This window comes from Bicyclus anynana, chromosome 25 (assembly GCF_947172395.1).
Source record: "Bicyclus anynana chromosome 25, ilBicAnyn1.1, whole genome shotgun sequence".
Taxonomy (NCBI): Eukaryota; Metazoa; Arthropoda; class Insecta; order Lepidoptera; family Nymphalidae; genus Bicyclus; species Bicyclus anynana.
Window position 1 is genome coordinate 5,669,036 of NC_069107.1, and position 26,949 is coordinate 5,695,984.

Genomic DNA, 26,949 nt, shown 5'->3' on the forward strand with positions numbered 1-26,949 from the left:
ACTTTGGTCCGTTTACGGATCTAGTAATTTCTGAGTCGATCAAGCAGAGAAACTCCAAGCATTGCTCGCTCGATCGCCCGCTGAGTGACTTCTTATGAGACCTGTCATCAAAATAATACTTTTTATTAAATGGAATATAACTAATAACTAAACGAATGAAAAAGTAAGATTAACAATAATAAACTCAACCTTTTATTATTCCGTAAAATTATTCCGTAGGTACATAATCATTCCATAGTTTTATTAGCACACTAGCAGTATTCCGCAGTTTCACTCGCGTTCCTATGAGAATACGAGAATTAGCTATTAACATATATTACTCCCTGATAATGTAGCTTTCCATTGGTGATAAAAAAATCTAAATCGGTATAGTAGTTTTTGAGTTACGTACAAAAATACAAATCTTTCCTCTTTATAATTATTAATATTCTAGATACGAGTAAAGTACATCTGGGAGATAATATTGACAAGGTCACTATAAGATGCAGAATATCCCTTAAATAGGGACTGAATAAAGTAACTAATAATAAAGTAAGACTTAAATATATCGCACAACTTTTTACAGTAGAATAGCTTGAGTTCGGAGATTGGGTATATTTTTTAAAAGTTTAGTTTTTGATGACTTTCTATTTTCTTCGATTAGTTAAATTGACGTTCCATGGTTACTTTTAATATTCTATTCCCACAATATTGCTTACTAATAACTAAATACGACGGCCTCCGTGGCGCAGTGGTATGCGCGGTGGCTTTACAAGACGGAGGTCCTGGGTTCGATTCCCGGCTGGGCAGATTGAGATTTTCTTAATTTGTCCAGGTCTGGCTGGTGGGAGGCTTCGGCCGTGGCTAGTTACCACCCTACCGGCAAAGACGTACCGCCAAGCGATTAAGCGTTCCGGTACGATGCCGTGTAGAAACCGAAAGAGGCGTGGATTTTTATCCTCCTCCTAACAAGTTAGCCCGCTTCCATCTTAGACTGCATCATCACTTACCATCAGGTGAGATTGTAGTCAAGGGCTAACTTGTAAAGAATATATAAAAAAAAAAATTAGTAAAAAAAGTTGTAATACTACTTTAATAGTAAATCTAAATGCATTATCTACTTCTAACAATGTATTCTAAGTACGCTATAGTAACTGACACCAGCTCTTAAGAATGCAAAGGGCAGTGAACAGCCGTTTCTAAATTTAGCCGCCTAGCCGTACCTTTTAAAGATTAACGCGATGAACTAGTATTACTAGGGTATCCATCATTTAGCACTGAACATAGACAAAATTCTTTAATTACTTAGTACAAATTTCATACCACAATTTGCTTTGATTGTCAATGCTTTCGTCTTAATTTAATTTGTATCAGTTTTCATTTTAATAGATAAATTATTTATTTATTTATTTATTATTCTACAAAATAAAATAAACTCTCAACTGTTGTTACAGCAGAAAAATTAGGAATTATTGCTATAGGGTAGGGTCCAAAGTGGTTTGTAACAATAGAATTCGATCTCTATCGTTTCTGCAATGCATCATCATCACCATTATCAGCCGATGGACGTCCACTGCTGGACAAAGGCCTCTTGCATGGACTATAACACAACGGTCTCGAGCCGCCGGCATCCAGCGGCTCTCTGCAACCCGTTTGATGTCCTCGGTCCACCTAGTGGGTCTTTCCGGTGCAAGTATGGAACGTTAAACATTCAATTATAAAATCTTATTAAAAAAAATCAAAATATTTCAAGTAGGCTTAGTTTACAAGCACTTTTGAAACGTCAAGTTTGCCTAATTTGTAAAGACTCTACCACCGGCTCGGAGGGCTGGTTATCAAAATCCGTTGCAAACTGGTTTGGAAAGCTTTTTTTATACGATCTATTGCATATTTACAGATCAAGATCGACGATAAAAACCGAGATGGGAACAAAATTTGAAATCTCAAAATTGTTGTCACCCTAACTATTACCAATATGCTGGCTCAGCTAGTTTTTACCCCAGTTTGTATGTTCATAGAAACCCGATGAATAATTTATTAGAATTAGGTTAAGTGCCTAGAAAACCTAGGAATAATGGTTGTTAGTTACACTACAAAATGCAACTTTTTATGTATTATTAACTAACGACTTACATTTATATTTAACACCAATTTGTTTGTTTACAAGTTAGCCTTTGACTTAAATCTCACCTGATGGTAAGTGATGATGCAATCTAAGATTTAAGCGGGCTAAATTGTTAGGAAGAGGATGAAAATCCACACCCCTTTTAGTTTCTACACGGCATCGTACCGGAACGCTAAATCGCTTGGCGGTACGTCCTAATTTCAAAGTAATCCCAACATTTTGAATGCAGATGTTTTCAGTTACATAAAGACTTAAAATGAATAAAAGCAACTGTAATACAATATTTTTAATTAAATTATCGTGCATGTATAATTGTATATAGTCTATGTTTATTGAATTAATCTTTGGTTTTAAAATGTGCTCTGCATAAGTAGGTACATTTTTCTAATTACATTATTTTGCATCCGTACAAAAGACGCTGGCTTTTTAGTGTTTAAATAAAACAAAAAAAAAGTAGCTGGTAATATCTACAGTGAACAAATAAACTACTTTATCTCGTCTGACATTACCATTTTTGCTTATTTACGCTATACCGTTAGAACGCTGCAACTGCAAATTCCTAAAAACGTAAAGGCGGGTAAAGCCCGGAGATAAAACAAACAATCCGTCAAGTAGAGGGCACCACCTGCGCACTCCCTAGAGCCAAGCGGAACGGACTTAGGGATTGTTGCAATAAATGAGTGTTTATATTTCTTGCCGGCTTTCCACCCAGCTGCCGACAGATACATAATTGCACTGTAGGATTTGGTTCATTTCAAATGCAATACGATTGTTCTGAGAACAAAATTGTATGTTTATTTATCGGCTATTTAATTGCGAAACATGAAGAACTACGTCAGACTGACTATAATAATAACAAAGGAGATGTATGGAGCCCAGGATCAGTCAATGAAAATAAAATAAATTTTTCAACTATTTTCGAATATACAAATCTATGAATTTACTTTAATTCATTCGAAATAATATTTATTCTCTCCCAAGAAATGCAATGGCGGATTGATTACGTTTTCAACGCAAAAGTCGTTTTAACGTTTGCTGTCAAATGTCAAGTCAAACTCAAAAACTTGGTTTTTATTATTATTTAGTTACATTTATTCACTTGTTTAAATTTTAACAACTGCCCTGTAATTTTTAAATTTTAATGATACGGGGTACAAGAGTGGATCTGAAATGGACCATCTCCTTTCTATATACATAGTTTCTTTTTCTATCTAGTAAGTAAATTGATTGATATTTGTACAGGGATTAGAAAATTATTTTCATGTCAATTTTGGCTAAATATGAGAGTATAGTTTGTTATTGGAGGATAAATGAATCTGTCATTTATCCTCCAATAACAAACTATACTTTTAAAAATTTGTATCATAATCATAGTCAAATTATTATAACCAATGTTTATTCATCCGACGGGCATTTAACTTTTTTTCGTAGTTCAAACTTTAACCTTGAACTTCATGAGGTCAAATAACTTAGCCGCTACCATTGATACTACAAAGAATAAAGACTGCTTGCAATGCATACTCAGACAACTGTTTTATATATTATATACATATATAAGCATTGTGTGTGGTATAAAACAATGCGTAATAATCATTGATGTATAAGTAAAACTTGTACATCAATGGTAGTAACCAACAAATACTATTATTTTATGGTTTTGCCAATTCTCCGTAGAATAATGTAGTAACTTCACGAGCTACGGTACTAACGTAAGTTGTAAGCACGTCAACAATATGTTTTCTATGACGTCATCATGGTTTTCAGAGTGATTTTTGTAAATTTACGTCATTTTCACATACACAGCTAAATACCAAGTATAAGTTCAGCAGTATGTGCTTATCGCTTGGTTATTTGTTAAACATCGAAAGTTCATTTGAACGAAGCTTTGTATACGGTTGTTGTATAAGAGGATAGTTTCAATTGAATACTTGTATATTTTTAAAAGTTATACATCGTTCTGGACGTCATCGTTATTTTATAAAAAAAAAAATATGCCTGCCTATTTTTTTTTTCAATATTTAGTGAATACTTACGTAACATTATAAGGACACTAATGATTGGACATTTCTTTTGTAACGCCAAAGTAAAGTATTTATATTTTTAATGCTAAGCTGATCAAAATTCAACTTCAAATGAAAGCTGAAAACGAAGGAGTCCATCAATGTTTTAGAAATAACATGAAAGAAAATAGGTAACATCCTATCACGTCGAGGAACAAAGACGTAACTGAAAAACTGTCGTATCTCCCCTGAGAGAGTTCGAAGCACCATCGGATTGTGTGATCTTTCGCAGGTGTCATGAGCTATTGCGTCGTCGCATTCTCTAGCTTAATTTAATTTATAATAATTTTTAATATTTAAAAAATACCTGTTTATTTATTTTTAATATTTAAAAATACTTATGTAAAAGGTACAGTGTTCTTTTAAACTTAGACATTTTTTTCTTGGCCGCAGTATAAATTAAACATATTTTTAATGCTAACTTTGAACTTAAAAAAGGCAAGACTTGAAAGGCATCAATAACTTTAAATCCAAAAAACAAAAGCACCTAACAAACTGTTTTAGAAACAACATGAAAGAAAATAGGTAACATCCTATCACGTCGAGGAACAAAGACGTAACTGAAAAACTGTCGTATCTCCCCTGAGAGAGTTCGAAGTACCATCGGATTGTGTGATCTTTCGCAGGTGTCATGAGTTATTGCGTCATCGCAGCAGTTTCATTGCGCGTGAAGATTCTCTATTATACCCTGGAATAGTTCCTGGAACGGTACGGAGGTTTATAACAATAGTTTTTGATGGTTACAGCTCCGTGAAAATAGAAATTGTTTTTCTTTACTGCTGAATGTGCTACGTAATATTAAAAAATATATGTATTGTGTGTAATATCTAACTTTGTCTCGACTATTTGTTCTATTGTTAAGTTTTATAACTATGAATCGTATGTTTGTGAAATTACTAGCACATAAAGTTTAACACCGATGCTGACTAACAAAGAACTGTAGGACTATTCTGTGTCGATGTTTTTTTACTAACTAACTAGTGCAAGTTTCGAATTCAGCTCTATCTCCGTCTGTCTAACGCGATACTAAAGAAAGAGAAAGTTAGAAATTAATTCTAAACTCACGCTTGTGAATTGTACAAAACATCGATACAAAATTGCATTCTCTTGCATTTATCGATGTGTTGCTAACTTATAATATACTCAGAGGCATAATTATCCACCCACTTTAATATACTAACGTCATACTAAATAGGGCGGTTAATTGTGCCTCTGAGTATATTTTCTACTCATCGTAGCTTATGCATCTTGCGTCAACTACTACTTTAAACAAAGTCATTTTATTACCATCATTTCAATACGAGTAACGAAAGATCCTTTTTGTTTCAAGCCAATTGTTAAGTTTGTACAATTTGGTATATCTTGACGAATCTTCTGTCTATAGTTATCATATTGAGCCTTTATTCAGAATTTGTCTTATTGGTCCGGTTTCCTCCAAGCTTTTACACTTCGAACTCTTGGAGATTTTGTACCGCCGTCCATCTGCTTCGGCCTTCCTCTTCTTTGCATATGACTTATAATTATATTATAATCCCATTGCATGAGCATTTTGCCCTATTTCTCTGTGCTGACTGTGGCGCCTGTCCGCTTTTATTTAAGCTTTTTTTTATGGCAACAACTATCATTAACTCTAAAATTATTAATAGTTATCATTAAGATGTCATTAAATCGATACAGAACATTATCAACCTTTAGCCCGTCAAATGCATTGGAATAGTGGTCTAAGTTAAAATGTGCCCTTTTCTTACCAATAATAAAATGATAACGATTTGTTTGTACATACTTGGAAACAGAACTGTTATTTTTCGTATTCAATTTTCTCTTTGATATTTCAGACATTATACGGTACTTAGTACTTAAACAATATGGTTTAAAAGTTCATTAGCCATTAGTTCACAAGTACATGCCTACATACAGCTACATAACTCCATCTCCCTCCCCCCACTTAACAACTAATGTAGTGGGATAAGAAGGGAAGATTAATGAGGCTGCCCGTCCCAGCACCTGAGACTCACTGAAACTACAGTTAAGTTGCCGAACGTTTTATATGCACTTAACGTATAGCCATTTGTTAGTTGGGAATGAATCATCAATGTCACCGTCTCTATTGACTATTCAAGTATTCAAATTGGCTTCCGTTCAAGCGTGAACTTATTCTAATAATGGGTAAGAAAAGAAGTTTATTTTGAAATTTTTATTTATAGACCAGTGGCAGTTTTCAATGTTTTCATACTGTGACGATCGCGTAACGAGAATTTCTAAGGAATTGAAACAGCGCCATCTAGTGGACAACTGTTTCAATTCTTTAGAAATTCGCGTTTACGGTTATGACAGCCTCCGTGGCGCAGTGGTAAGCGCGGTGGATTTACAAGACGGAGCTCCTGGGTTCGATCCCCGTCTGGGTAGATTGAGGTTTTCTTAATTGGTCCAGGTCTGGCTGGTGGGAGGCTTCGGCTAGTTACCACCCTAACGACAAAGACGTATGCCAAGCGATTTAGCGTTCCGGTACGATGTCGTGTAGAAACCGAAAGAGGTGTGGATTTTCATCCACCTCTTAAAAAGTTAGCCCACTTCCAACTTAGATTGCACCGTCACTTACCATCAGTTGAGATTGTCAAGGGCTAATTTGTAAAAAATTAAAAAAAAAAAAAAAAAAACATTCAGAAGTGCCACTCCGCACTCTGTAGGCATGTCTTTTGAGCTATTATTTCTTTTTTCGTTTATTTTATATTCGTCCTTATCTATAATATAAAAATGAATCGCAAAATGCGTTGGTAAGCGCATAACTCAACAACGCCTAGTCCAACCAATTTGGTCAATTCTTTTTTTAAAATGTTTGTTGAAGTTCTAGGATGGTTTTTACGGCGAGAAAAATTCGAATAATTGCTGGAAAAACCATAAAAATAAGCCCTTTTCTTTTTCTCATACCATTGTTTTCTAACTAAAACGTAGTCAATTTGAGCTTTATTGTGAGGTAGGGTGGGGTAGGGTAGGGGGTAGGGTAAGGGTAGTTGAAAGTTTACATCGAGTTTCACGCGGACGAAGTCGCGGGCGTCCGCTAGTAAACTAATAAAAGGGACTTAGTAGGGTGATCACAATATGAAGGATCGAGTAGATTATAAAAATAATGTAATAAGGGAATCGATGTTATCCCTCTTAACAAGTAATGCAGGATAAGTGGGCAAGATTAATGAATGCTCGACTACTGCACCTGAGGCCAGTCGGAACTCTAGTCGAGTCGATATTCGCTTTAGTGCACTCACTGGGTTATGTTTTTGCCGTATGTATTGAGTTTACGGCATTTAAATATAAAAGACAGATACGTTTTATATAAATATAAAGAGTTTACGGCATTTAAATATACATCACGAAATTTCGAAAATCGCTTGATGTATAAAGATGAAATTTGGCAGGGAGGTAGTTTATAGTTAATAGGTATCCACTATGAACGGATTTTGCGATACGGTCGGATTAAGGAGGTCTAAAGGCAGACGAAATCGCGGGCGTCTGCTAGTCATTCATAAATAACTCTTGCTTTTTACACTGAACAGAGTTATGCGTTAATTTGCTGTTGTTTATCATTTTAGCTTTAGCGATTTTGTTTGAACGCCCATACAAATCTAACGATCATTACGATCTACGACGTCATTAATTCGTGCCATTTTGTATGAGGCGTTTTTCAAGGATCCGCGGCAGCGCCGCAAATCTGACCCTTTAAATCCCTGTAGCTCTGAAAGTAATGATCGCAGATACCCTGTTACTTTTACAAAATTGCTTTAGTATTAGCATACTTTTAATTTATATACAATTTAAAAAACTTTCATCATCCCTAAGATCCCGAAAAGGGGTGTGAATTTTCATCCTCCTCCTAACAAGTTAGCCCGCTTCCATCTTAGACTGCATCATCACTTACCATCAGGTGAGATTGTAGTCAAGGGCTAACTTGTAAAGAATAAAAAAAAAGATCTATCGTAGTAGCAACCCTAGTTGCAGATAAGAAAGACAGTGTGAGATGAACTCGCTCTTGAAGTCGGATTACATCCTAACGATAGCCGCTTGTTATTTTTGATCGATTGGTGCTTCATGACCAGTACGTTGTAATGGTTGAAACATTTTACTTAAAAGTATTTATGACAACGAAAAATATTTGCTGACATCGTATTTTTTAATGTTAATGTCTGTCTGTTTGTCTGGGCTAATCTTAGGAAAAACTGAACGGGTATTAATGGGCCTTTTACCGGAAGATAGAGGAGGTTATTGGACAACATATAAACTACTTTTTATCCCATAAAAAACTATGGTTCCAGCAGGATTTGTGAAAAACTTCATCGTAAAACCAACGATATTTTATACTAGAGATAGGGCACTAGCGCATCAAAACTGAAGCGGACAAATGTGCATAATTGTCTTAATTTTATTTAGTCGTTTATTAAATAACGAAAGTTATTTAAATATAAAATACCTAGATATTGTCAATGACAAGTTGTGTGTTTAGGAAGTGTAAAATCTATTTATATACATAAATAATTAAATATATAATGTAAATAAACACAAAATTATGCATGTGTGCGCTCTGTGGAGTAGCTAAATTCGGATTTTTTGCGGTAATTCTGTAGGCACGTAACATATCTATAGTGTAAAATAATCATTGAAGAAAGCTAAACAAATTAACAGGACCTGTGGTTTGAATTTAAATATTTATTTTGAAAAATAGATTTAGATACAACAAAAATATCCAATAAAATAGAGCCGTGATAGCCAAGTGGATATGACCTCTGCGTCTGATTCCGGAGGGTGTGGGATCGAATCCGGCCCGGGGCATGCACCTCCAACTTTCCAGTTGTGTGCATTTTAAGAAATTAAATATCACGTGTCTCAAACGGTGAAGGAAAACATCGTGAGGAAACCTGCATACCTGAGAATCACTTGTATTTTTTATAAAATATACTGTAAATTTATATTAATTTACAGTAATTTATACCAATGGGATAATACCCACTTTATAAAAAAAATATTTTGGAGCGAGAGAAAGCAACTGAATAAATTTCCTCCTTTCCTCATATTGCAAAAAATATGAGTAACTTTTATAGGGCAAACAGCGAACACAGGTGTACATAAATTCGCAAAAAAAACAAGATAAAAAATATAGAAAAGACTGGTGCAAATATGCCGAACGGTGCGAACAGTCTAATAACCAATTCATCACACCATGTGACAGTTTTAGTGGGTTATTGGTAGTGGCTATTCGGAACGATCGTATGGCGGGTCTAAAACTATATGACTTTCATTATGATCAGCCTTTTTTTTTTTTCATTCTTTACAAGTTAGCCCTTGACTACAATCTCACCTGATGGTAAGTGATAATGCAATTTAAGATGGAAGTGGGCAAACTTGTTAGGAGGAGAATGAAAATCCACACTCCTTTCGGTTTCTACACAGTTACCGGAACGCTATATCGCTTGGCGGTACGTCTTTGTCAGTAGGGTGGTAACTAGCCACGGCCGAAGCCAGCCATACCTCGACCAATTAAGAATCCCATCAGTCCACCTGGTGGGGGTCGGCCAACACTGCGCTTACTAGTGCGGGGTCGTCATTCCAGCACTTCGTCCCCAACGTCCAAAAGGACCCCAACGTCCATCGGATCTAAACGAACAGATAGTTCTAATTGCACAGCTTTTCAGGCTGTGTTAGACGAAAAGTCTCATCATCTGGATGAATCGTTATGTACAATCCATAACGATTCATCCATATGATGAGACTTTGGGGAATTCGGGACGCACTACACCTGCGCCCTCTGTCGGAGATAATGCAAAATTAGAGACTTGCTGGATGCTGGATTAAAGATCGTCTAGACTTTGTATTAATGATGAGTTTTAGACCTTCGTTGTTTATGATAGATTGCTAGTATGAACAGCAAAAAGTAAATAATCTAAACTAATATTATAAGCTAGTGGACCCCCGCGACTTTGTCCGCGTGGAATTCAGTTTTTCATAAATTGCGCGGGAACCATAGATTTTTCAGGGATGAAAAGTATTAGAGGCTTTCTAGTAGTAAAAGAATTTTTAAAACCGGTTTAGTAGATCCAGAGATTACCCCCTACAACCTCACAAACATTACCTCTTTAAAGTATAATTATAGATTTTAATAATTAAAATAAAATAAAATGAAATTTTAATAAGGATTTAATTAGTAGTGAGTACGACAATAGACCAACGGGGCGGGGATCGAACCACCACCCGTCGGTGATGAGTCCGACCGCTCTTACCGTTGAGCTATAAGGCTTAAAATAAAATAAAATGTTTTAGTATAGTGTAAATAACTATAAACACTTCATATAACACAGTTATTTAAATCACAGACAGACACTTCTATTTTATTTATTATTTAATTAAATGCATTGATGATTATGAATTTGCAGGAACTCAATTTCGAGACTCAGGTAAAAAATCAGTACAGGCAACCTATCCGAGTTCTCATCGCATTTACTTGTTTCCATATCTTTGCAAATTTATGGCTACCAGCATTTACCTACCGATTTACTCTTTTTCCTGCAAACGGAGCCTTCGTAAATGTATAATTCCCTATAACTGTCAATGTGCTAAGTATAATTTATGAAGGATTTACTATTTAAGGGCTCCTGCATACGGGCCACCGGCCACAACCACAAAACGCCGCTACTGGCATATTTCCTTTAGTTTTCATACATTCTATAAAACCTCGCCGCACACGGTTGCCGCCAGTGGCCGCCACTCTCCACAATCGTCGCTGCTCGCTTCTTGTGGCCCGCACCGGCCACTAAAAGACAACACAAAACGCCACTCGCGTGATTAGTATACTGCATGTATAGGTTGGAATTCGTGATAGCCCAGTGGAAATGACCTCTGTCTCCGATTCCGGAGGGTGTGGGCTCGAATTTGGCCCTGGGCACCTCCAACTTTTCAGTTGTGTGCATTTTAAGAAATTAAATATCACGTGTTTCAAGCGGTAAAGGAAAACATCATAAAGAAACCTGCATACTAGACAATTCGCATTGGGTCAGTTTGGCCTACCGCCTTTCATTCTGAGAGGAGAATCGAGCTCAGCAGTGAGCCGAATATGGGTTGATAACGACGATGTATAGGTTAAAAAAGAAGCAGTCACACCACAAGTGTCGACCACCGGCCACTAGTGGCTGTCGCGCGCTTTATCTACTTTTGTGGCTTCTTGCTTCTTGTAGCGGCGTTTGTGGCTGTCGCGACTGGCCCGTGTGCGGCGACACTTATGTATATGTACGCACGGATCGACTAAGCATATTATTTTGTTATTTGCGCTATATTTCATGGGATTTAGTTAAGTAACGATACCTGAGACCTTTATAGGTTTAGATAGGTTTAGTCTTAACTTTGTACTAGTATTCGAGACATAAAGAAGCCTTTCAGTTAGCTTTGTTAAACATAATCGATGGTAACTCCATGACTATAGTTACATAGATTTATAAACTTTAATCGGCTTTGTCGTAGACTAGAATCTGCGTCTATTCTCGTTGCAAATTCTTTTACCCGACAAAATGAGAGTTACGTGTTTATATTTGAATAACTTTTGATGTAAAACATTTGGTCAAGTTTACTTTGTAAAGTTGACGACGTTCTTAGAATTCGATGGAGCCGGCTGCACACTCGAAAAAAGATGACGTCATGTGTCGTTCCCTCGCTCTAGGTTCCTTCGAAATAAAGTATATTCTGGTCTATGAAGATTATTAAACAGTATTATAGAAAAACGAACATTTTCTTTTGAAAAATGCAACCATTCCATCAGTATTTTCTCATGACGGTGTCACGTTCAACTATCGGCAGTAAACCGACTTTACAGACAAGCGATTTTTTTAATCACAAGTTAATTTCGATACCACACAAGTGGTTTGGCTAATATCTTACTATTAAACAGATGTGTTAATTAGTAATTTTATATACTTGGGATAACAATCTCAATCCCTTTTTCAACGACGATATTCGGAGAGAAGGTTATCAATTTGTCGCGTATTTTTTTAAGTTTTATTGAGTAGCCCGATTTTGATAAATACCTTTTTTATTCGAGTTAATTGTTACTTTTTTAAGTACTAGTAATTTAAAAAGTTAATCTAATTAATTAATTTTATTTAACAATCTTAAATATCTTTTGTTTCAGATGCCAACACAAGATGAACCGGCGATTTGACCTCAACACAACAATTTAACAAAAACCCAAATCACCAACCAACCATGTTGGACACCAAACACCTAGAACCACTAGAGAAGGTGGTCAACACCAAGAAGAAGAGTCTTCTAGACCTCAAATCTCTATTAGAAGATAGAGGAGGCACCATACCCAGTAATGGATATAAAAGAAAAGTCTTCTCAGAAGACGAATCTAGCAATAATAGTGTTTATCGGTTAGACAATAAAGTTAGTTTTCGTGATACAAGTCTTAGGGTAAAACATACGGGGTGTAGTGGCAGTATACGGGGGTGCTGTAGACTTAAGACTTTAGTGTTCGTGTTATTAGTGGGGTGCTTTGTGGATACCAGGCTACAAGCGGAGGCGAGGAGTTCAGGTGAGTCGTATATTCATTAAAATAAGAATTGTTTATTTGAAAAAACTCAATAGTACACAAATTATAATGACGTCCTGACCCTTAACCATTTGACTACTAAATGGACGACCGGTCGCCCATCGTATCCGTTAAAAATATAAAGTATGTGTAAAAAATATAAAGTAAACTAAGGACAATAGTCGAGCACAGTATCATGATCCGCGCGATAGAGGAATATAAAGATTTTTTAAATGGCTCACAACGGTAGATTAAAACCGCATTCCCTTACTGTCGGCTTCTTCAACGCAGACGGGCTTTTCGATAAAATACTCGCGGGCAGTGAATGGTTAAGCTAGGTAAGCCCGTGTCTTAAAGGCCAGCCGACTTCCCTAGGTTGACATTGACGAAATATTTTGTGTAAAACTGACAGTTTTCCTGCATATTTGACATTTTGACAGAATCAAATTCATGTCGAATCCCTAGAAAAACTGTCAATCTGACGCACATAATAAAAACGTAACGTAAACGGATCCAATCAAGTCGCGAAAATGAACCTTTAACAAGTAATTTAGCTGATTTGGCCATTGTAGATTTTTTTGAAAATTGGCCTATAACAAGTGATTTACCTGGTTTGGCCAATGTAGATTTTTTTGAAAATTGACCTAATGGGATCTCCTTATATGTTCTAATTAATGGCCAATTTTCAGCTCTGTATCGTTTGAAAAATTTTTGGGCCCCAGTTTGTATGTAGACTGGGTTTGCTTCCATAGTTAAAGTCCATGGTTAAAATTAACAAAATCGTTGTATACATTGGTGTTGCAACTACATAACTAACATCTCCATTAAAAATTGAAATTACACTATTTAAAAAAGCAAAGTATAATAATGAACAGGGCTTCTCAAGAGTAATCGAATTATACCAACACAACACCATTTAACAAAGTAGTGCCAGGAAGGGAAAGAATTAAAGAAGCCGGGTATACCGACTTTAGTAAAAAATTAAAAAAAAAAACGAAAAGAATCACCCTAAGGCCACTTTAGCAAAAAATTAAAAAAAAAAAACGAAAAAGCACTCAATTCTATTAGTCATCAACTAAACAGTTTCAAAATCCAATTTTCTGTTTACTAGCTTTATGACGATCTATTAGCGAACGTTTGCGGTTTTCATTCATTAACAGGTAGGTAAAGTAAACACTGAGTAATCTATACCTCTATACCTATATTATAAAGCTGAAGAGTTTGTTTGTTTGAACGCGCTAATCTCAGGAACTACTGGTCCGATTTGAAAAATTCTTTTAGTGTTAAATAGCCCATATATCGAGGAAGGCTATAGGCTATTTATTATCCCCGTATTCCCACGGGAACGGGAACCACGCAGATGAAATCGCGCGGCGTCAGCTAGTAATGAGTAAGCATATAGCTGTATTTAGAATTACGTATTGATTTCTTATGTACGCAAAAGAAGTCTATTTTATATTTACAATTTTAATACATATAGAGCCTCAATAGCTCAACGGTAAAGCGGTCTCATCACCGAGGGGTGGTGATTCGATTCCCCCGTTCAACTGTTTATTCACTCTTAATACAGTTTTTCCTGACTATTATATTAGGGGAATATTGGTCTAATTATAAATATATTATAAATATATGGCAAATATTCTTTTTAAGATAACAAAAATATTAGTATTAGAGTGAGATTTTACGGGATATTATAGAGAGAGATTGTTTTTAAAAACAAAACTTCACTTGAAAAAGCTATGTTCGCATTACCTACATACCTTAGGTAAGTAAATATAAACAAACAGAACACTAGACGATAAGTAACATCACCGTAAGAGTTTCTTTGTAAATACACACGTTAACACATACAAAACGTCACAAGGTATTGTGAGTCTTATTTATTCGCATTTAAAGAGTATTTTAGGGTGTGCAAGTTAGTGTTATAGTACGGTGTACTGTTTAAGTGTCGGTTTAAGCCCTTGTTGAGAACAGGTTGCGATTTATTGTACACTTCTGCGCTACTGGTGTAAGTGAGTTATTGCTTTTCTTCTAATCCTCTCGTAACATTCTTTACTGCGTAATATACCTGCGTAGTTCCCGTTCCTGAGGAAATAGGGGGATAAAATATAAGCTATGCTTCTCGCTGATTATGTAGCTTTCCATTGGTGTAAGAATTTTTGAAATCGGCTTAGTAGTTTTGGCGTGAAAGCATAACAAATACATTAGAATTTATAATATGCAGTACAGAGTTTCAAGTTTAAATGTTTAGCGACTTTGTTTCGTATCTATTTTGGTGTCAGACCAATTATAGAAGGACCTGTATCGCACTCGTAGTCGCAAACAAAATTGTCTGTCATTTTCTGAGGAAAACGAGCTTAGATTTGGTATATATCTTATACTAAACTAGAAGCTTTTGCCCGTTTTTTACACAATTCAGTTACACAAAAAGGTATTTTTACGGAGCTCTTTAACCGACGAACACGATTACAACTATTTAACGTCGATTCTATAGAGACAGTTTTTATAATCGCATTAGATTGTTGATCATATACTTTGACAGAAAAGTAACGTCTAGCGAGGCAGGTCCTATACAATAATTGGTCTGAGATTTTGGTAGAAAAAATTGTTTAGAATTTTTCTTAAACGTAAAATAATACTTATTTAGGTGTTTATGATATTTTCATGCCTGTCTTCATCCCATAGATGCTATAATATGTTAAAAAATTACAAAAAATTAAACTAAACTCTATCGAATTTATAGTAGAAAAAGAAGCAAACCTAAACCGCTGAGCAGTGGAGGGTTAAACTTCCCAAAGCTATTATATTCTACTCGTGGATTTTAAACATACGTCTCATTTACGTCATAATTTCGAGAGCTCAGACTGTATTACAGTTCCACCAAGGACGTTGAATTTGCAAATCTGCTCAAAAAGCCTCGTTAGCTTTAAAAGGCCTTTCAGACTGAATGCCTCGGATGAGACAAGATATTCCTACGCCGTATAAGGCACCTCGCGCACTAAGCGACCACAAACATGACAAGTGGCCGTGGTCGCTAAAGCTGCTTTATGTGAAAAATTGTCGCTACGACCATGTTCGGTAGTTAAGCATCTAATTATCGGACTACAGCAGTTATTATTCTGTCTGTGCAATATTAGCTAGCCGAGCCACATTCGCTGAAACAGAATTTCTGAGCGCTCACAAGTGATTTTATGTTATTGGTTACAATAACTAATTATTTTCAAAAATATTTCCATACTCCTAAACTTTGGGTTTTCGTAAGGATGGCGAGTTCACAAATATGTTGTTACATTTTATAATAATTATGTCCCTAAGCTTCGCCGACTTTTTACCCCTTGTCCAAAAAACCTTTTTACACATTTTGAAAATTATGGCGTTATTATTATTCAACAATCTAACACTAACAAGCCATGGCAAATTGTTTATTGCGTTTTACATATCTAATAGTTGTTTTATTAGGTACGCCCGCTGTTTCGTTCGCGTAAAATTTGTTCTTTTTTAACCGACTTCAAAAAAAAAGGAGGAGGTTTCTCAATTCGACCGTATATATATTTTTTTTAATCCGTAAATTCACTTTATCTCAATACCAAATTTTATTCAAATCGGTTCAGTGGTTTAGCCGTGAAAAGGTAACAGAGAGACAGACTTAGTTTCGCATTTATAACATTAGTAAAGATAGATTGTAAATTTCATGAATAAAAATTGCAAAGTATACATAGATTGGTCTCAAAGATCAGTTCGCGACTTTAATATGGTTTTTTTCTCTAAACCTGGTTGTTACGGCCACTGGTCGTGGTCTAGGCGGAACCCTAGTGTGTGGTAAGCCTAATATTCATGTGCCTATACTGACATCTTATTTTATGAAAGGGCCCTCGAGTTACGTCTTATCTTATCTAAACTTATATATCTATACCCTTGACTACATGAGACTGGATTTTGTGTCTGACTACAATTTCTGTGGCATTCAGTTTTGAACCAACTCTAAGTGGAATAAAATTCTGAAAACAAGACGTATTTTTTTTTTTTGCATTCAAAAATTGCAGTATTCATAACAAGAAATTAAGTAACGTAGCAGCGAAAAAAACAAACAAATTTGAGGACCTCCGCCTTTTTTGAAGTTAAAAACTTTGTGTAAATCTGGAAAGAAATCCGATTTTCTTTAAAAACCGTAACTCTCAAAATTCTGACTCAACAATTTTTAATCCTACTAATATTATAAACGCGAAAGTTAGTAGGTTTGTTTGAATATTTGTTACTCTTAAACGCCGCTACTACTGAAGCGATTTGATATTTACATAGGCTACTTTTTATCCCGGAAAAAAAAATCCATGAATTCCCGAGTTTCATTTTTAGAAATTATTATCACCATACTGTTAATCAAAGAATTTAAAATAAACTTATGTTGCTACTTACCTACTACAAACACCATAGTATTATTTAGAAGTTTGAATCATTTAAATAATGAAACTTTAATATCCAAATCAGATTAGTAGTTTTCAGAAAATCGCTTATATGTATACCCACATTCATAGTACTCTGTATACAAATTCTTTTCTAAGCCTTTTAAGTCTGTTAAGACATCTTAATTAACGTAGCCAAGTGAAAAAGATAAACACTGTTATTTGTTCCACTTTCCACTCACACCTTGATTATTGAATGATTAAGACAATTAGACCGTCCATACGAAAATAGGAACATGCTACTTTTCACACTTTAGCAACTTTTTTGGGTTGTTTTTAGAGATTTTTAACAGTAGGACTATTAGACTATTTTCGATGATTCAAGCCTTGAATATCTATACACTATATCTATGCTGATATTATGTAGAGGCAAAGTTTGTGGTATTGTTGGGGGGGGTTTTTGGTTTAACGGTTGCCTGTAAAGTCGGTTTACTGAAGATAGTTGAACGTGACAACGTCATAAAAAATACTGTTGGAATGGTTGTATTTTTCAAGAGAAAATGTTCGTTTTTCTAAAATATTGTTTAATAATATTCATAGACCAGAATATACTTTATTTCTATACTTTATACTTTATTTCGTAAGAAATGTTGACCGTAGATCGAGGGAACGACGCATGACGTCATCTTTTTTCGAGCTTGCAGCCGGCTTAATCGAATTATAAGACGTTGTCACGTCAAAAAATACCAATGGACCCAATTTCGGACATCAATAGGAAATTGTTAAAACGTGTGGAAAGAAAAGTAAATAATTAGTTTTTTTGTCATAACAAATTTTTACTTAGACGTGGGAAAACCTGCGGCTTTAACTAGTTTTCCATATTTTCCTAGAGTCTCGCGAGTTAAGGTAACAAGTAAAGTAACTAGTTAAGTTAGTTTCGGTTCAAGTTGCTTGTCAGGTCACCTCACGTAGCGGCACATCCTGCGACTGACAGAGGCACCCGACTCTTAGTTGTAGCCGCGGGCTACAACGGGCTACAACTAAGCTACAAACATGTTACAGTGAAATTCATAGACGTTGTGGGGGTGCCCCCAGGAGATCGTTCACACTGAGTGTCGAATTTAAACTCTATGTGTTTGAGAATTCGACACTCAGCGGGTAAATGGTCCCCTGGGGGTGCCCCTACAACGTCTATGAATTTTAGTTCCACTGTAAGTAATCTACTAATATTATTAAGAGGAAAGGTTTGACTCCGTAAAAGGTAATCCGTAAGGTAATCCGGCTAAATATATTTTTGTCTCGTGGGCAAACAGGAAAAATAAATAAATTAAAAACAATTACTAAAGCTTTTCCCAAAAATATTAACAAAATCCGGATATAAACCAATTAGCTAATCGTTAAGAGACTATCCGGGAATAGGAAAACATTTTCCAAATTTTCCACCCTTTTCCACATCGAAACAATCAAGCGAGTGTCGATGTACAAGCAAATTGAATTGCTGTTAACTCGATATAAAAAAAGGAATTAACAACTCTCCGAAAAAAGGATATTATCGATCCAACGAGGGATGATTATGTAATACTAGCGATTGCCTCCGAATTTGCTTTATTTTTGTAACCCTCGGGGGGAAAACAACGCTATTTTCATATTTTCTACAACCCTGAAAACAATCGCAATCTTTACGGCGTTGGTAGTGATGTGGTTCGCAACACAGAGGTCCTGTGTTCGATCCCTGCTGGTGTCAGTTTAGGATTTTAAAATTTATAAATTGGTTCAGATTTTATCCCTGTCTAGTTACCACCCTACCGGCAAAGACGTCATTTCATTCATCATTATCAACCCATATTCGGCTCACTGCTGAACTCGAGTCTCCTCTCAGAATGAGAAAGGGCCAACCACCACGCTAGCCCAATGCGGATTGGCAGACTTCACACACGCAGAGAATCAAAAAAATCCTCTGGTATGCAGGTTTCCTCACGATGTTTTTCCTTTACCGTTTGAGACACGTGATATTTAATTTCTTAAAATGCACACAACTGAAAAGTTGGAGGTGCATGTCCCGGACCGGATTCAAACCCACACCGTCCGGAATCGGAGGCAGAGGTCATATCCACTGGGCTATCACGGCTCAAAGACGTACCGCCAAGTGATTGCGTTTCGGTACAATGCCGTGTAGAAACCTAATTTTCTTTATTCTCTACGTGTAAATAAAGTTTGCCAATTTCATTGGGCAATTTCATTTCAGCCGCATTGAGCCAGTGTGGTGGACCTTACCTAAAACTTTACTTTCTCAGAGGGGACTCTTGCTCAACAGTGATCTGAATATGGGTTGTTAATGATGATAAAATAATTATAATTTTAAATATGAAAGACATCCATATTGAGAAGGGATACCTAAAGGATTTTTAGATTACCTTAGCTGGGTGTCATAATACGTCATCCTCTGAGGGAAATGGAAAAGCTAATTATATGAGTAAGTGGACCAAGTGGAAAACCCTCCAAAAGCGATGAGAATCGTTTAATCCCACGTAAAAACCAATCTACCGCGAATTTTAGAGAAAAACGGCTAAGTCCGTGCAACATTACGCTTATGATAGGGTTCCGTAGTTACTTTAACATAGAATAAGGAAATTAATTCCCTCTGCAATACTCTCTTGTAAAAGTTCACTTCAACTTGGAATTTAAGGTTTCGACCTTAAATTCTGAAAAAATTGTTTAGAAGTTAGAATAAAATGTAACTTTTAGTAATGTAATAGTAATGTAAATGTAATAAAAAAGCTAATAATAGCAAAAGCAAAAGCTTTATACACCTTTTAAAGAGGAAGATAAAAATAGCGGAAATGAGGAGTATGAAACTGAAGCACATAAAACACATAATTATGTATATGAACAATACAATAAAACTAGATTATATAAAATTACACTTAAACATCACAGAAAGAATCACACACAACATTTACATACACACACACACACACATATAAATATGAATTATGATTATAATCTTTGGTCTTATTAAAAATCTTTTATTTAGAAACCCAGTCGTAATATTTTAATAGCAACTAACTATTCCTATGACAGCAATGCTGTGTTACAGGAGATGTTAATAAATAGAACGACTGTGTAACCCTAAAAAAGCCGCGCGAAATGTACTCAGGTAAACCAAGAGGTCCAATCCTATAATAATCCATTAAGATTTTGCCTCGCTCCGTCGAACACACTTCCAAACTCCCGCGAGGTAAATATTTCAACCTTTACCCCCCTCTCCCCTCCCTAAGTATAATGTATTCCACACCTCCCCCTCAAACCTCATCTTTCCATCCCTATTTTGCATGAAGGGGGAATTTAAATTGTGTAATCTAACTTTCAATTCATTCATACATTCAGCGCCATCTCTCGGTGATAAATTGAAACTCAGATGAATTCTAAAATTCTCGAGTAATTTAGCCCCACATTTCATAGTTTTACTGGTAATCATGATATTATCTTTATGAAAGGTAATTTCCGAAAAATAACATTCATATTTCATGAATTTTTCGTCTAACTACATCAACCACCACAATATTATAAAGTCAGTATAAAAGATAGCCCAGTGGATATGACCTTTGCCTTCGATTCGGTAGTCGAAAACGAAACCTTTGCCTAGAAAACGTAGTCCGGGGCATACACATCCAACTTTTCAGTTATTTATAATTCATTTTAGGAATATGAATTATCATGTGTGAAGGAAGTAACGGTGAAGGAAAAACATCATGAGGAAACCTGTAATAAGTACTTGAGAATTGTCTTAATTCACTATTAAGTCTGTCGTTAAGCATTTTGCCAGCGTGGTGGACTATTAACCTAAATCTAACCCCTCACATTCTTAAAAGAGACTCGTGCTCAACAGTAAGCCGAATATGGATTGTTAATGATGATGATGATGATATGAACAAATATATACTACAGGTCAAATTATACAATATACTTACGTACAACTTAAAGTTTAAAGTCTGATATCAATAGTTCCTATTACTTAAACGAAAAATCAGCTTCAGTCGGATCCCTAAGTCTCAAAGTTATTTAGAAACTTGCATCAGAAATTGCATTCAAGAGGGTTCTGAACAAAGACCACATTGAGAACTAATACGGGACTAGATTTCCGCCATAGATATTATAAAGGAAATCGATAGATACATACTTTAAAAGTATTTTCGTTTGCGTGTACACGCATACTGTTTAAACGTTTTCTTTTTTTTAAATTACTAAGAAGGTTGGAGGCATTTTGGTCTGCTATTATCTTCACACAAGAAGTAGAAATACTTTTTTTATGTACCTAATGAAAAAAAATATTGTAAAAAAATAAGATTTAAAAAGAGCAACTTTTTGTTTGGCTCTTAGCCGCAGAATATGCCTTTCGAACCGGTGCTAAAGTGTCTACAAATAGTCACTTGTTTTTCTAAAGGTGTGAACTAAGCCAACGAATTTTGATTTTTATTAATAGTATAGTATAGTATAGTATAGTACATTTGTACGTTTAGTATATTTGCACGTTTAGTTTTTATAAATATATAAACTAAACGTACAAATTATAATTTTTTTTTTCTTGCAAAACAAATTTTTTTTCAGTACTGATTTTCTTAAGGAATAATATTTTTTTCGAAGCTTTAATAGGATATTAAATACTATACATACTTGAATAAATGTTTATGTAATGCGTTTTAACACATATTGATGACTGTTATTTTCCAGCCTTAATATACCTACACTTTACAGATTATTGTTTATGGTAAGATAGATAATAACAAATACTATGAGAAAATTCATCATAACTCTTTAAGTTATTATGATGACGACCTTTAACTAACATAATTTCATCGAAGTTGTAGCATAACACAAAATGCAATTTTTAAGTATTCGTTACGTGTCTATATTTTTTAATATCAGCAATATCTATACTTGTTAGAACTAAAAAGATAATATTGCAAAGTTCTTGACAATAAAATCCGTAGTGAATCCTGCGCTAGCGATATGAAAAAGTTATGATGAAAATTCAGTTGAGTTGTCAAATATAATTCAGTCTCGGAGCTCGCCTTAGACGTGGATTCCCTTTGTCGTCATTTAGACTGCCATTTTTCTTGTTTATCTGCTATCCGCATTGATATAGCGAGCCCATGGATAAACAGCGTCTCGTTACAAATATGAAATATAGAAATACTCATAAAACCCTTTATTCAACGTACATTCAATCCAATTTTTTATCTTGTTTCTATTATTTTTTATATTAATGAAGCTTGGTGTTAAACTGTAATATACGGCTGTGTGCTTAGTTTTAAATAAGTTTGTAAAATGGTGGTAAACAAAAAATACCTTGGCTGAGTTTTGTTGTGGGCTCTTCTCGGACCACGGCGCGTTTGGAACCCTCGTAACTTTAATTTTAAGTTTTCGACTATTATTACCACCATTAGATTAAATTATAACATAATCTTGACCTTTCAAAAGTGCTTGTAAACTAAGCCTAATTGAAATAAATGAATTTTGAATTATCCAATGAGTAAGACGTTTATTGTGATTAAGTTTGATGTACAGATGCAGTCTTCGATAGTTTTCAGTTTATTAAATTCAAATGAAAATGAATAATTCATTTGTTTTGCTATTAACGTTTCTATATAATTACTAGCGGACTCTGTCAAGCATCGCTTTGACTAATATGCGCTTCTTTCCTACCCTTCCCTACTCCCACCCTACAACTACCCTACATCTGTGTATCGATTTTTAGCTTCCTACCTGAAAAACTCGATAACGACACACATCTGTGATATATAATTTGTCTCCCATTTTCATATTTATGTTTTGACTAGCGGACGCCCGCGACTTCGTCTGCGTTGAATTCAGTTTTTCACAAATCCCGCGGGAATTATAGATTTTTTCCGGGATGAAAAGTAGCCTATATGTTAATCCAGAGTAAAATCTATTTCCATTCCAATTAGTGTGATAAGATTTAAATTACGATTAACCACTTAAACCTGTGTATCTTGGATATGAATATCAACGTTTATCTTCTATTTTCCTTAGGAAGTATACACATTGGAAACGAAACATAAACAGCGAAACTTCTCCAAAAATTCTTCTCCATTTTTTTGTAGTACGAGTAGGAGATTAGATAAAATGACCAAATCGCTTCAGTAGCCGCAGCGTAAAAGAGGAACAAGCATACTTACACACTTACACGCTTTCACAGTTACACACAAACTTTCGCCTTTATAATATTAGTGTGATAAGATTTAAATTACGATTAACCACTTAAACCTGTGTATCTTGGATATAAATATCAACATTTATCTTCTATTTTCCTTAGGAAGTATACACATTGGAAACGAAACATAAACAGCAAAACTTCTCCAAAAAATCTTCTCCATTATTTTGTAGTACGAGTAGGAGATTAGATAAAATTACCTAATCGCTTCAGTAGCCGCAGCGTAAAAGAGGAACAAACATACTTACACACAAACTTTCGCCTTTATAATATTAGTGTGATAAGATTTAAATTACGATTACCCACTTAAACCTGTGTATCTTGGATATGAATATCAACGTTTATCTGTTTAGGAAAAAGCGTAATCCGTACTTTCAGAAGTGGCACGCAAGTTTCCATTTACTAAATGTCCCTTGATCAAATTACAGGCGATGCGATGTGCCGGGACCGAATAGCTTTCCGTAAGTGAGTTGTGCTACAATTTATAGCCATATTTTTGTAGGATTCATATTTATATTTTGTTTACCTTTGTCTACTTTAAGTAATTTCCCTTTTACCCGATTGCGTAACGCAAGGGATGTTTGATTTATTTTTCTTAATTTATGATAGCTTCAATATTACATTGTGCCCTAATTCACAATATGACTAACTAGCTGACGCCGCGCGGTTTCACCCGCGTGGTTCCCGTTCCCGTAGGAATACGGGGATAATATATAGCCTATAGCCTTCCTCGATAAATGGGCTATCTAACACTAAAATAATTTTTCAAATCGGGCCAGTACATCCTGAGATTAGCGCGTTCAATCAATCAAACAAACTCTTCAGCTTTATAATATTAGTATAGATTTATTCCTATATGATATTGTTGATCATAGTACTACAAAATATATGCGTCGTTAAGCTACCATGTGTTTATCAGTCATGTGAATATGTTTGTTTCTTTGTAAGGGGCTAGAGACTAAATGCATTGACCGATTTTGTTAATTTTCATCAGTGTCGTATTTATCGCTCGAGTGTGACTAAAGACATGACTTTAATCAAAATTCTATATGTGACTGATGATTCTGTAAGATTTGTGAATCGTGATTCTAAAAGAAAGAAAGATCTTTATTTTTAAGTAAGTGTAAAAGAGTATCTGTTTGTATATAGCCTTGTTCTTCTCAGCAGAACCTTTCGTCCGAATGGTAAAATCTTTATAAACAGAATGATGTAATGAAGGATGATTCTAAAAGAGCAACTGTTGAGTTTATAGCCCTGTTTGTCTCAGCAGAAGTTGCCTTTCAAACTTGTGGTAGTGTCTTTACAAATAGTCGAATTTACTGTTTCAAAGATGCTTGTATACTAAGCATACTTGAAATAAACGAATTTTGAATTTGTAGTTATACGATTCTATTTTCCTTAGGAAGTATACACATTGGAAACGAAACATAATCAGCGAAACTTCTCAAAAAATCTTCTCCATTTTTTTGTAGTACGAGTAAGAGATTAGATAAAATGGCGTAGATTTTAATACATATAATCTATCTACAAAGCGGACGCACATGTTCCACGTGTATAAAGGTGTCTAAAAAGGTTTTATCCGCGCGAAAATTGCAATCAACGCTAATGAACGTAGGAGGGGCCGTTCCCGTAGGTTTGACATCGCGAAATTAGCTTTTAGAAAGCCTAAAAAGTACCAGTTAAATGCATTAAAACCCTTCGTAATTACTGGATTGAATGAAATGTGTTAGGAGACAAATTTAGACACTGGAATTACGTAATGGCATTTATTTTTGTACTGGGTGATCTGACAGACCTGTCTGAGTGTTGATTTGTGATATTTATTAGACCTCCTTAATCCGGCCCTCTTGCAAAATCCGTTCTTAGTGTACGTCTACTAAACCATCTCCCTGCCAAATTTCATCTTTGTACGTCAAGTGATTTCGAGATTTATTTTTCGCATTTATATATTAAGATGTGCAGATAATCAAAAAATATATATAGAAAATCTATGCATTTAGGTACTACTCATATTACACTGAATGTCTAATTTTGTTGTGAAGTATGTAGCAACATATAATCTAGTTGTTTTAACTGAAAAGTAGCTATAAACTTAGATATGGGTGCTAATAAAAAAAAACCAATTGACGTCATTTGTAATCAGCCTACAATTTTTACAATCTTTTATTATTTAAAAAGAATACGAAAAGGTACTTAATCTAACTTATCCTAATAACTATACTAACCCTGCCCACGCAAAATGTACAGCCAGGTTGATCGTTTGCCCAAAAAATGAGCCAGCCCTTCTGTCCCCAGTCGAGGCAACTAGCCGTGGTGAATTGATTCGAAGGATTTTTTTGGCACTGCGACTCCATGGCCCAAGGGTCTCCTCATCAAAAGGATCAGTCCTATACTGGCATACATACTAGAATATCACATACATTTCTATCTAATTATATTTTTAGTAATTACGTAATGGGATTTATTTTTGTACTACTAATTTTGTATTTTGAACTGTCAGTCGCCATTTGAGTGTTGACTTGTGATATTTTTGATTAGAAGTGTTAGAAAATCTATAGGTACATATACACTGAATGTCTCATTTTAATTAACGTTTCTAAACATTCCATTGGGAGGTTAAAAAAGAGTAGAATTTCAAAAGTTGACTTTTATGTCAATGTACTCCTCATATTGACATAAAAACCAACTTTTGAAATTCTACTCTGTATGTCAGTCTGTTTTACGGGTAAACTAAGCGAAATATGAAGCAACATATAACCTTGATTTAACCGAAAAGTAGCTATAATGCGACCTTAGATATGGGCTCTAAAAGAAAAACAAGTGACGTCATTGACTTGTCTATATTCAGCCTTCAATCCGATTATTTTTTTTGGTAACTGAATTCGTCACGTGATGTAAATATGGCTGTCGAGTGTGCATTCACCTTTAGAGGGCCGCCGGAAGCCAAATCATGATTGCAATAAAAATTTTCGTTATGTAATCCAGTCGCGCCGATTCCTTTCGAAGGTATTCGTCATAATAGAATATTGGCAGTGTGCCGAATTTAATTATTGGGATTGGGCTTTGTGGTAAACTCGTCTATCGAGCGCTGAGTATTGAAGTGTAATTATTAAGCCAAACCATCTTTACGTCAGCCTAGCTGACGCCTCGCGGTTTCACTTGCATAGTTCCTGTTTCCGTGGGAATACGGCAATAAAAGATAGCCTATGACACTCTCAATTATGGCTTTCTAGTGGTAAAAGAATTATCTAAATCGGTTCAGTAGATCCAGAGATTACCCCTTACAATACCACAAACTTTACCTCTTTAAAATATTAGGTATAGACTTTATTCATTCGACATTGGCTACTGGGAAATATCCTTTACTGCCGAAAACTTGCAAGTACATTTGCCTGAAGTTTGGTAAAAATCTAGCGGAAAGAAATATTTTTACCTTATAGTATCGATTATTTAATGCCCCCAACAAAAATTTTCAAAATATCTTCCATGTACAGAATGTACAAAGTGTATAGAATTCGTATTATAAGTATAGATTCTAGATGGCGCTGGCGTCCGTTATGCCACGGTAACGTTTGCTGTTACAA

The 26,949-nt window shown here is 35.2% G+C and overlaps 1 protein-coding gene across 6 annotated transcripts in view; it reads left to right on the forward strand.

The window, feature by feature from the left end:
- LOC112058321 (latrophilin Cirl) overlaps window positions 1-26,949 on the forward strand; it is a 461,192-nt gene that overhangs the window by 257,584 nt on the left and 176,659 nt on the right. For all 6 annotated transcript variants that reach the window (XM_052889340.1, XM_052889339.1, XM_052889342.1 and 3 more), the window contains one exon: window positions 12,329-12,733. In XM_052889340.1, coding sequence (XP_052745300.1) covers window positions 12,403-12,733 — 331 coding nt within the window. In that variant the 5' untranslated portion in view covers window positions 12,329-12,402. The remainder of the gene's footprint in view (window positions 1-12,328; window positions 12,734-26,949) is intronic.